This window comes from Epinephelus fuscoguttatus, linkage group LG10 (genome assembly GCF_011397635.1).
Source record: "Epinephelus fuscoguttatus linkage group LG10, E.fuscoguttatus.final_Chr_v1".
Taxonomy (NCBI): Eukaryota; Metazoa; Chordata; class Actinopteri; order Perciformes; family Serranidae; genus Epinephelus; species Epinephelus fuscoguttatus.
In genome coordinates, this window is record NC_064761.1 from 25,562,358 (window position 1) to 25,575,372 (window position 13,015).

The 13,015-nt window shown below is 41.6% G+C and overlaps 1 protein-coding gene across 1 annotated transcript in view; it reads right to left on the minus strand.

The window, feature by feature from the left end:
- The window catches only part of pex5la (peroxisomal biogenesis factor 5-like a), a 136,773-nt gene extending 124,487 nt beyond the window's left edge, over positions 1–12,286 (minus strand). The window contains exon 1 of the mRNA XM_049588779.1: positions 11,832–12,286. Coding sequence (XP_049444736.1) covers positions 11,832–11,852 — 21 coding nt within the window. The 5' untranslated portion in view covers positions 11,853–12,286. The remainder of the gene's footprint in view (positions 1–11,831) is intronic.
- Between the last annotated feature and the right edge of the window lie 729 nt (positions 12,287–13,015).

Consider the following 13,015-nt stretch of genomic DNA (forward strand, 5'->3'; position numbering starts at 1 on the left):
CAGAATGTGAGTGTTTCTGTGACTTCTTGTAAAGACTGAAGGCTCCTGGAGTGTGTCCAAGTTGACTGTGGCTTTTTGCCAATGCCCTCTGCTGCTGCCGCCTGATTTCATCCACTTTCCAGGCGAGGTGCAGTTCACCTCAAACAAGCCTAGTATGTATAGAAGCATGTGGGCATCTGCTTTCCACATGCATGTGGGAAACATGAATACAAAATTTCATCGCAGTTTTCCAGTACTTGACGGGTGGTAGCGTTGTGAGTTTAGTTATTGTAGTTTTAGCCACTGATTTGGCTGTTGTACAAGCAGCTGTGATTGTAACACAAAGCTCATGGAAGCAATTACGGCACTTAAAGTGACAAAATGACTTATTTTCTGATGCTAAGAACAGTCTTTTGGTACGGACTAAACCAAGCACTGAACTGCACCACAGTTGGCGCTAAATTACTGACAGTAGGAGACTTTGGTGATCCTCTGACATTTCTTCTATTTCAGGGGTGTTAAAAGTCAGTAGGATTCATCCTCCGGGGACCGGTAGACCATTTTATGGCAGTTATAGTTGTGATATTTCAGCCTGGACCAAAGTGGTGGACCGACCAACAGACTGACATTGAGATCCCTAGAATCATGCAGGCCAAAAATGCCAAAGATTTGCTGCTTTTCTTTGTTTAATTATCATAAATTCAGCATCTTTGGGTTCGGACTATTGGTCAGAAAAAACAAGACATTTGAAGACTTTACTTTTGGTTCTTGGAAATTGTGATGAGCTTCGGCTAAATGTTTAATTAGTTAAATGAAAAAATAATAGGCAGATTACTCACTAATACTTATTTATAATTGCTATTATGAGCCATGGGAAGTAGTATTAAAGTACAGTTCAAGGAGAAACACAGCTGAATAATCTTTTAGTCAGTTTACAAAGGAGGGGTGGCACTAACTCATCACTGGGAAGTCCCTTTAAATATCTAGGTGAAAATCCTGCTAGCATCTGCCACAGTAAAGTGCATATTTGTTTATCAACAGCTCTCATCCGTGATAGCTCATATCTCCCCGGAGGACCAAACACATGCTCTCTCCTCTCCAGTGCTGAGACGCCTGGTTTCTGGAGCAAATTAATTCCCAGTTGGAGAATGACTGTTATGAATGGGTTGGGCGAGAGAGATGGATGGGCTACCCATTCTTCTGCACAGCCCTCTGCTCCCAGAAACAAAGATGCTGGGGCTTGTCCTACTTTTGTGGGAGGAAGAATGTGGCTTTGTACAGTAGCTCAGGGGACTCTCCGTGTGGGGCTGCCGTGTTAACTGACTTGGAGCACAAAGATACCCAGAGGAAATCTACCAACAGAGAGAATGATGTAGAGCTGTGAAGCTGTGAATTTGGGTGCTTCACATTGATTACATCCCTTCTCAGATACAGGCGTCTTGTTTGAGAAAGCCTGATACACTGTGTTGACATTTGGTGTGTGCGTGTGTGTGTGTGTGTGTGTGTGTGTGTGTGTGTGTGTGTGTGTGTGCGTGTGCGTGCGCGCGTGTGTGTGTGTGTGTGTGTGTGTGAGAGAGAGTCTGTAGTTCAGGCCAAGTCAATCCCACGACATTCAGCTGAGACTCATAATGTTGTGTGAGGATCTGTAGGGGAGGGGGGGGGGGGGCGGACACGACTCGCGGCAGTATTTTGAATTTGAGTGCAGTAACTGTTTTGGCCACATTCTTACATACAGCGCCTTTAAGAATAAAAGGATTAAAGCAAGTCGCACATACAGTATGAATATCTAATGGTTCTGTACCTCCAATCTACTAATCAGATATTAATCAAACTACGAAGAAAAACATAGTAAAAGAAAAGATATAAATTGTGGTTTGTGTAGTTTATGGAAACTGAAAAGGTCCTTTGATAAACACCCTATGGAAGGTAGGTATAGTTGTCCGTTGTATTTATGGCTGGAGCATGAAGAGTTTTTTGTTCATCCTCTGATAATAATTCAAAGTAAAACTTGAAAAATGAAGATTGCCTGAAATACAACATAGCTCATGACTTGGCCTTGGTTGGACATCTGTTTGGTCAGATGTCAATATGCCACAAATTGCCTTTTACAATCTAAAATATCATAAAATTCTCGCCTGGGACAGGACCTTTGAATCCACCCACTTCACCAAATTGCCTGATTCATCTGGTATGGTGACATGAAAACAGCGGTTTCTTGGTTAAAATAAAAGACGACCAATGAGTGCTGCGTGGGACAATGGATTATCCAATTAGCGGCATGGGTGTGAGTAACGCCGTTGTCAAGCCATTATCAAGCAATTGTCGAGCGGTGCACCAGGACTAATGAGGAGTATAACTCTAATGGTGATAACACCAATGCCAAGCGCTATAGAGATGGATACTGCTACCGAGGCTGTTCTAAATCAACATGTTTTCTCAGTATCACCCCAACATTGTAGTGTGTTTTTACTTCCTTCTGCTCCACTCCTAAAACCCTGGAATAACAGGTATTTTGGCATGGCTATACATCAGTGTGGACCTACAATTCAGGTGGATATGTTGGTCTCTCGTGATTGGTCAGAGAAAATAGAATCCCCTTCCCCCACAGAAATCGGTTAGAGTTGACGCAATGTCAGACTGAAGATGGAAACTAAGTGTAACGAGTTAATGCTTCTGTCTGATATCAGGCAAATAAATTTCACCTTTGTGTGTTTACAAAATCTCATCTTGTTCTCTAATTCATGCTTAAGCTAATTAGCACCATCATTAGCAGTGTTGTGCCAGAGGTGTAAACTTGGCTGTTAGTCGCAAAAATGTAGATAGCTTTTCCTGAGGTTCTCTGTTTGTGGTACGAATGGTCTGTTTTTGCTTTTGAAGCTTAAATAATGTTCATACAGTATGTTTAAATCACTTCCCTCCTGAAGTTAATCACCTTGTTTTATGCACAGACTCATCAAACTAAGAAGCTCAATCCAGCCACAATTGATTTACAAAATATTGAAATAGTAGAGGATTCAATTGTCTGCAGGCGTGTGAAGGTTTGTGTCTGTTTGTCAGTCATATTGATGAATGGCTGTCTGTCAGAGAAAAATCTATAATCTGACTCTAACAATCAATAAGAGAATATGAAGTATTTAAAAATCTCCATTGGATTGTGGTAACCTTCAGCAGAGCATCAGTGATGAGCCAATAACCAGTGCAAGGCTATTAATAATAATAATAATAGATTTTATTTATAGTCACCTTTCAAAGCACCTAAGGACACCTTACAAGACACAAGCAGCAATGTATCCATAGCTCATAAAGTCAAACAATGCAGTAATATACAGTAATGAGTTTACAAAATAACTTGACAAAAGTCATAATTATAAAAACTAGGTATAAAATCGTCAACATAAAGTCATCATCAGTGCAAGTCTCAGTGTGTGTGTCACCATTAAATCAGACAGACAGATTTCAGACAGAATTTGAAAGTAGAAAAGGAGTCAATATTGTGAATGTCATGGGGTAGAGAGTTTCAAAGGTGGGAGAAGAATGGCTGAGGGCTCTAGAACCCATGGTAGACAAGCTGGCGAGATGGTGATGTGAGTTGGAGTGCAGAAGAGGATCTAAGAATACGGGAGGGTGTGTAGATGAAGGAGTTCAGACAGGTAGAAAGGGGCTTAATTATGAAGGGCCTTAAAGGTGAGAAGCAGAATCTTGAAATCAATATGATATTTAACAGGAAGCCACTGAAGCTGCCGAAGAGCAGGAGTGATATGATCTATGGAGGGGGTTCTAGTAATGATACAGGCGGCTGAATTCTGGGCCAACTGGAGTTTATGAAGACACTTGAGAGGGAGCAAAAGAGGATAGAATTGCAATAATCAATACGAGATGCAACCAAAGAGTGAATGAGGATAGCGGTACTGTGAGGTGCAAGCGACGGGCGAAGGTGATTAACAATACAGAGATGAAAGTATGCAGACCGAGTAAAAATGTTAATGTGTGCCTCAAAGGACGATGTGCTGTCCAGGACAACACACAGACTCTTTACCTGAGGGGAGGACAGAATTCTGAGTTGTCAGTGGTCAGAGAGAAACTATGCCGTTTAACCAAAGTAGATTCAGGACCTACAAGGAGAACCTCAGTTTTATCACTGTTAAGTTTGAGGAAGCTGTACAAGAGCAAAGACTTAATATCCAGTAAGCAGTCAGAAAGGGAAATGGGTGGAAGAATGGAAGTAGGCTTGGTGGATAGATAGAGCTGGGTGTCATCGGCGTAGCAGTAGAAATGAATGTCGAATTTTATAAAGAGATGGCCAAAAGGTAGGAAGATAAAGTAAAGGGGACCTAAGACAGAGCCCTGAGGGACACCACTAGTGACTGGAAAAGAGCTGGATCTGGAATTTCTAAGTTGGACAAAGTGTGTGTGTGTGGCCACAGAGATATGATTTAAATCAGGCAAGAGTGGTGCCAGTGATACCAGTGGTAGAAAGTCTGTCTAAGAGGATGTTTTGTGAGATGGCATGGCAGGCTGCACTCAAATCGAGAAGAACGAGAAGGTCCCTCGCTGCGGGGAGAGAGGTCCCTCTCCTCCGCTCCACACTTCGACTTATTTTCATTGTCCCGATGGTGGCTTGGAAAACCGCCCCTAACTGTGTCACACGGGCAGAAGGCAAGGCGGCCGGTTCTATTTCTCCCTCTCTGGGAGCCTGGGCCAGAGCAGTAGCCCACCGCATCCATCCACCCCTCCCTCGCGGCTCCACACATACACACCCCCGAGGGTTTTATAGTAAGGGAGGGAGTAAAGGGGGGAGGGCAGGCTTTAGCATGGACAGTTAGTGATGTCATTCACCTCGAAAAAGAATCATTTGCCTCCAATGTAATGTAATGTATATTCAAATGTAGTAACCAGGTTTCAAGCTGTAGAGGGCACTCCATACGACATTTTTAAAATAAAATGTAGATTTTCAACAGTTTGCACTAAACTGTCAAGATTTTGAGCAGGATCAGTCAGTAACACTACTATACAACCAGAAACAATGATTATTAGCTGAAAAAATGGTTTTAGGGTTTAGTTACTCTTTAAGTGTTGGAGTTATAGCAGCAGTTTTGAGAGACGAGGGCACATGACCCTAGGTAAAGGAAGAATGTATAATTTCAGTTATTAAGAATGAGAGAGAAGGAAGACTTCATACTGTGAAGTTTTGAAAGGAATAATAACAAAAAGTTTTGTGAAAAATATTTTGTTATTATTTCACTTTAACAAATAAATGCTTTGGGTTCTTGAATTCTTGTCAAAATAAATTTGAAAGTATAAACCAGTCTTTGTAATGGTTCTAAAAACACGGCCTTATTAATTCTTGACAAGTTTCTGACAGCCTGTTTTGTGAGGGAACAACGACAGGACATGAATACTCAGGAAGCCCAATCTCATCATTTCACCCCCGTCACAGCTCTGGATTTTGGTTCTTTTTTTTTTTGTCAGTCGTGAATCAGGATTTTATCCATGGATTAGATTCTCAAACAGGGAAGAGTGATTGACACTAAGTCTCACACACACATACCTGCACACATACACACACTCTCACTGTCAAACTTGGACTATAATGAATTGTAACACAATGTATGATACAGGATTTCATCTCAGTCAGACAGCAGGGACTCATCATGTGAAATTATGACTCTGAGGGACACATTAGTGACTTGATTAAAGCGTACATAAAACAAAGATAAACATAAAATAAAATAACTGACTTTGTTTAAGCACCACAACAATAATGCATGTCTTTTCCTCCTCCTTCAGCTCCCGTCATCCCCATCTTTCATATCGTCTTCATCATTCATGCCCACATCTATCCCAATTGCTCATTTTTTCATTCTTAATGATTTTACAGGATGGCTGGGTGGGTGTTAGGAGAGCACAGAGCTGATGTGACAGTGAAAATGACCATATTCCCATGCCATGTGAGCAAAAACAACAACAACCCCTCAATCAGCTTATAGGACAACTGCTGCTGATGTATGCTTGAATTCCTCTTAGTCCCCCTCTAGTCCGCTTTACGAGCCCCGCAAGCTGCTCAGAGCCTCTATAGAGCCTTGACTACCCAACCAGGGAGAAGGAGACATTCCCAATATGCCCCCCACTGTCACCAGTGACTGAAGACTGGATGCCAACCACTTTGGTGAGCCAGTTGGCACAACACAAATCCTTTAGGTTGTTTATCTGGTCTCTTCAGCAACAGTACCACACACAGTAATTCACTTAAGTCTGTAAAAAGAGGGAATGAGACTCTAAGGCTGGGTTCAGAAAGTTATAATGTTCATTAGTAGCGCTAACGTTCCAAAGCAGCTAATTAGGATGCTGTGGATGCAGTGTGAACAGTGTATATGGTATTCATTTTCCAACCTTGTGTACTTTTCTGCCATGCTTGAGAACTGAGAGCATAGTTGAAACACATAACTTCATTCAGAGATGCAGAAATGAACTTTTCCAGCATTCTTCTCTGCAGTAAAATTGTCGCTGTCATAACTGCTGCCTGCCGTCGATAGTCAAAGCTCAACTTCAGCTGCAAACCCTGCTCAAAAATCAGCGTAGTGCACGTTGTTCTCTCCATTGAAATGATGACCTTACTCTGTCCAGTGTCAAACTTGCCCTTTTACACACCATTCAAGTAAATATTTCAATTTAAATGTACATTTATACATTCCTATACTATTCCTCTACCAAAAGGATACTTTAAGTTGTGATGTTTAAATGTTTCAGCAAATAGCTTCTTTGAAGTACGATTTTGTTCCTGTTTTAGTTAGAAGGCTGGAACTGAATTTATGATCAGTGAAATACTTTCTGACATTTTGTTGGGAATTAATATCTAAGTCATTTGTAGTAGTCACTTGTAGTTTGTAGTAGTCACTTGTAGTCATTTGCTCAAGCCCACAAATGAGCAGCGTTACTTTAACACAATGGCCTGTTTCTACTCAACTCCTCTCATTCTATTTTTTTGGCATGGGAATAAATATCTGTAGTTTACATTTTAGTGTTGCTTATTTCTCACAAATTTCATGAAACTATTCCCCAAAATATGACGACTGATCAGCTTTGCACTCCACTATGTTTCATATAGACAATTAGTTTCCTGCCCCCTTCCGCACATCTCCAACAAGGAGAGCAGTACTGTCTGTGGAGCTTTCGTTCCAGCCGGATACCACCTGATTTCACTCATTATCCTGGCTCCTGAAATAGTCAGGCCTATTAAATCACTCTTAATCAAGACCATGGTTCATTAAATCAAGGAGACTTTAAAACAGTCTCTGTGGAAAAAGCGTTCAGGACCCCTTTGTCATGCCTATAGCTGACCACCTCGGCTGTGTGAGAAGTCTTACTGCAACGGTGAAACAAAGGAGAAGCCTTAGTCAACTTAAATCAGAGATCAGCATTCACGAAAGATGGCCTGATTGACTCTGCAACTGTGACTCATGCCTAATGCTTGAATTGTGGTGTGGGGTGCATGCTTGCACGGACACCTGCCGGTGCTGTGATGCCCTTGTCAACTTGTACGTCAGTCGTTTGATTTGACTGATTGCTGTGCTCTGTTTTTCCTCTCTATTGGTTGATTATTCTGCATCTGCATCTCTTCAAGAGGATTTCCTCCATTAAACGCCACTTGTATTTTCTTTTAGCATTAATTGGAATATTTTAAATCATTAGGACTTGTGACATGTTATTTTGCATTTCATAACACAGATTTCATTATGTTAATTAACTACATTTTAATGTGTCAGAATCAGGCCTGTCTGTGAAGTCAGGTTAGGAGGGGAATGGGAACTCCAGTAAAAGAATCTATCAGGGCTTTGCTGTACAATAAGAAACCAAAAACTAAAAGGGTTGGCACAAATAAAATCACCAAATCAGAACAGAAAACAGGAAATACTGTTTCTGTTTCTGGACAGCTCAGCAATTTTGAGATTGTATCAACGGCCTGTTTACTCTTGCAGAGTTTTGGAGGACGACCTCTAAACAAATAGTCTTTCACCCAGCAAACCAAACTGTATCAACAAATCAGGAGCTAAATGAAAAGATGGTGTGTACGATGGAGATCTTGTGAGACTTAATCTACTTCTGATCAACGATTGCATCCATCCAAGTTCTTCCCCGGGGAACTTGGAATATGGTAATCAAATTATGTAATCATGTTATGCTTAACAGAGCAAATATCCAAAGGCCTTGGAGCATCACTTTCATTAATCCAGGATGTCTTTTATACACACAGTACAAGCGATCCCGTAATTAGATTCACTGTAAACATGAATACTGAAGCAGGGAAACCACCACAACAATTACTCTGCAATCAATAACGTCAGAACGTTAAGGCAAAGAGCCATCTAAAGGGTGAATAGATGGCGACAATCTCAAGGTCTGTCTTATACGTAGTACATCAAAGCTAAAATATACGGTACACCGACACTTCTGTAGCTTTTTGTTTGATGAAGATGAGCAGCCGTGCTGAATCAGCTCGCCTCGCAGCATCTTCAGTTGCACCTTCACAGGAAGAGCAATAAGGCTGACATCCACACCCCTGAATTGCTTCTCTTTAACTGCATCAATCATTTCCAGCATTTGATACAGTAAGCTGATCCTCTGCTCACAAAAATGCACAACACAAATTGGAAACTACTAGATGATGCTGATACAATACAGTAAGCCCTTTATTCACATGTGTTTATGGTACTTTTAAAGACTGTATGACCGGAGAAACTGAGTCCAGCATTATATTTCTGGCAAACAGCACCGGTGATGTCAGGCTCTGATATCACCCATGCAGAAGCCCAATCTACACCAGCCAACCATGAGCTGGTGGCGTCGTTCATGTTAAACCCATGCCAAGATATTTGATTCAACCAATATTGTATCATTGTGTGCAGATCTGCAGCAAATATGCAAACATGTTAGTGTGTTTATGGAAATACCTCACGGTCCGTAGATTACAGTGCCACATTAACCCACACACAGGCTATGTTCACATTACAGGGCTCAATGCTCAATTCTGATTATGTCTCCAGATCTGCCGAACGTTTGAAGTGATCCGTATCAGACATCAGTGTGAACGAATCTCTGCCCTGATGCCTCATATGCAACCAATGCGCGTTGAAACAACAAAAAACGTCACGTTATTGCCATAGCAGGAGGGTCTGAAGATGTCATTCTGCATAGTAATTAGCCATGTGCCTCTGTCTGGGAGAGCATCAATTTGGAGAAATGCTCTCTCTCACAGCAACGGGCGTACGTTTTGTGGGATTACAGGCTCTTGTACCTTTCTGTCCACTAGCTCTATTAGCAGCTATTGCTGGTGGTTCTCCGGAGAGACAGGTGTGGGTGCAGCCGGGAGAGGAGTCAGGAATGGTGGGGCTGCAATGTGGAGGGTTTCCAAAACTTTCGAATACCCAGGGCTACAATCCACTATCTCTGTCAGCGCCTCACGACAATGCTGGCACAGTATGTAGGCAAACTGTCCCAGCCAGAAAGCGTCGGGCTCTATTTGCTGGTGACTGGGGCAGCCTACCGCAGCAGTGGTACAGGTACGGCAGCCTTTTGTAGTTTCGACGCATCCCTCCAACACTGTATTGTGAGTGATCTGTGGCTTTACAGTGAAGTGTGTTGTTGGAAAACCATTGATTTTGGGAAAAAAAACATTCCAGTATAACTGTTCTCACAGTGGTTGCAGGGCCAGTGATCGGATATGTATCAGATTTAGGACCACATATGAAAGTGGCCCAGATCTGATCGGAATAAATTGGATTTCTGTGTCCACACAACTCAGCAAAAAAATCAGATCTGTGACACATGAGAGCAAAACAGTTTCATTTGAGCCGCATTTGGTTTTAATGTGAACATAGCCTTAGATGCACCAGGACAGGGGAAACGGGAAGGTCAACAAATAAAAAATACGACAAAAAGAGACAGGACATCCTTATCTTGTTCCCACAGCCAACTGCTTTCTGAGCTGCAGAACATAAGCTGACAAATCTTGCTTCCTGACAATAATTTTTTTTTTTACAAGGGTATTTACTTTGAGGAAGGAAATCTAATAGCTCTGGTCATGAGTGACTGACTGACGCTGCATCGCTGTTACTTCAAGAAGTCTGCACAGTATTGGCTTCATTTAAAATTTCAAGCTATGGAGACTCACAACTCTCAGTGATTTATGCCCCAAGTCTGCATTCAGAGGTCACGTCCACACAATGAAGTATGTAAAAAAGAAGATTTTAGAGGGCACACTTATCATTCATATATGCTTTACTATGTTTTAAAGCAATGTATGCTGACTTATCTAAAATGCATGCAAGATATAAAAAAACTCACTTGAAAAAATTCCATGCAGCCTCACTTTTAAAAATACAACTTTTGTACAACAATCACCATCATGTTTAAATTGTGAAACACATAAACAGCGTGTTTCTGAGCATTTATTTTAAAGGACAGAATTACAAGTTTATCAAAAAGTTTTATATTTTATTATCATGATAAAACCAACCCCACTCATTCCTCACACAAGCAGTGCATTATTCCTGCTCCCTGTCTGACAAAGTTCCGGCTGTATTACTCACAAATGTTGCTCTGATTTCATATGCACATGCAGTCTTGTCAACAACAAGATAAATGCATCAGTTACGCAAGCGAGTGTCGTGACAAAAGATCCGTTACAGACAAATAGAGCATCTGCTTTGCATTCACTGGACATTTGCTGCTAAATTAGCCCCGTATAATGGTCGAGAAGGAGACGTATCTTGTTTCAGCTGTGATCCGAACAAAGCACAGTGTAATGGCTCGCATGCATGTCATGAAAAACATAGAAAGTTTGAGATAAGTGAAACATCATGTGATGAAACATGTAAAACTGTGAATACATGTGTATAATTTTTGTGTCTTTAAAACCTTAACTCAGTATCACAGGCTTTTCATTGACCCTTAGCAAACACAACTGGGGTAATCCAGACAAGAGCTGCCAACCGCCTATTCATGCATTTTCAATGAATACTGCTGCTTGAGTAATATATCATGAAATATTAAATTTTGGTCTTTAATGCTCCCGAGTACTGACTCAGGACTGTTCTTTTATTACATAATCAACTGTCTGGAAGCTGAAGCATCTCTGTCAACCAACAATCCATGCGTCTCACATGGAGAGGAGACTATCATTAACCACAGAGGGAGGATTATTGTGCTGAAATGACAATGTGTGATTATATTGTGCGTTAAACGTGCACTGTTAGAAGCTCAGTTGCATACTGTGTCATCAAGCTTGTAATTTTTTTCTCCCAATGTTTGGTGCCTGAGTTAAGTTTCAGCCTCGACACGTGACACAAAGTATATAATACTGTAGTTTGCTGTATGGGAATTGACGTCAGATTGCATGACGTCATGTGACATAAGCATGCACGTAAAGAAACTAATGATTCGTTGCCCCCCCTGTGTAAAGGCTGACCTGCTTTAACCAGTGTAGGCATTTTGGCTGTGTTTACATTTGTTATGCACCTGCACGTGCAGTAGGCGCGCCACAGTACAGTAGCTGCTTTTAGGTGCATACATCCCTTCTTGTTAAATTAAGCAATTTGTTTTGATGAGAGCAAACGTCCCTCAGATGGTTAAGAGGTCAAAATGTGCACGTTTGTTACCAATTCACAAAAACACCATCCATCTTAATCGCAGAAATCTCCACTTGCCTCGGACTAACCGTGATTACCTCATATCCCCTGTGTGAAAATGCCCTTGACATGAACTAGGCTGCGTGCTGTCACGTCACTTCATCTGTTCCATCACAACTAAAAACAGTTCATGGAAAAATGATCAAGCAAAAGAGGCCGGCTTCTTACCTGTAAATGCCCCTGGTACATATTGAGCACACAGTCAGTCGCGGATCTCTCCGTCAGCGGGTCTTTAGACTTCTTCCAGACTTGTGAAGCGGAGAGTCAGACTGGAAGTGTTGATATTAAAATCTGTAGCGGAGTTTTCGGACAGGATGTCCGGAGGAGCACACAGAGTGGAGCTGTCCTCTCCTCAGGTGCTGAAGCTTTATACTTTGTGCTCATCCAGGATTTCTGTGCGCGGTGACACCGAGGCGCGCCGGGCGCAAGAGGAGTGCGACGTCGGACCTCACTTTTACCTCTCCTCACAGATGTGCTGACGCTGGATTATCACAAGTATTCGCTTTGCGGTCCTTGTTGTAGGAAAAAATAAAACCAGCAGCGGTTTAAGTCTTCATCCTGAACGCATTGCCGTGTTCCTCGTATCTCTCCTCGCCTCTGTCTCCCTCTCTCCTCTCCTCCTCTCTCAGCTGTGGTCTAAATGTTTTGACGCTCCTCGGGGTTCATTCTCTTCTTATAGTGCGCTCCTCTTTCCTGTTTGCTAACTACTCCCTCTGACCCAGCCCTCTGGTGCCTCCTCCAGTGCTGGCGTGCTCCACAAGGAGGCACACAAGAACATCTCACTCTCCGGAGTATGTTCAGACAAGTGCCCATAATGTACACACCATCCTATCTAAATTTATTTTGGAAGTATCAATCTATATAAAGTATATCTGTTTCCGTTGTGTCCTGTAAACAACACAAAGCAAGTTTTAAAGTAACAAGTTTGACCTATTTTGACCAATTACTGGATTCTCAGTTGATGAAATGTGTGTTCCTCACTTCTCTGCTATATTATTATGCAACATATTGAGCAATTTACTAATTAAATGCTAAGGGCAAAATTTATACAGCACACTTTATGTCTGAAAGAGCGTGATATCTGCAGGTTGGAGAGCATATTGTTGTTCCCGGTAGTCCAATTAGTGGAAGAAACAATTATATAACCAAAACTATGCAAGTCATATAGGCTCTAGGTAATTAGATAGGAGAGTGAGAGAGTGTGAAATAACGTCGGTGGTAATACAAAAAAAAAAAAGAACATGAGCCACAAACACAACTTTTCTCTCTATATAACTATATGCATCGAAAAAGATAAATCTTATTAAAAAGTTTGAAAAGAATGGCAAGACCTGCTTGTTTACAGTTTTTCA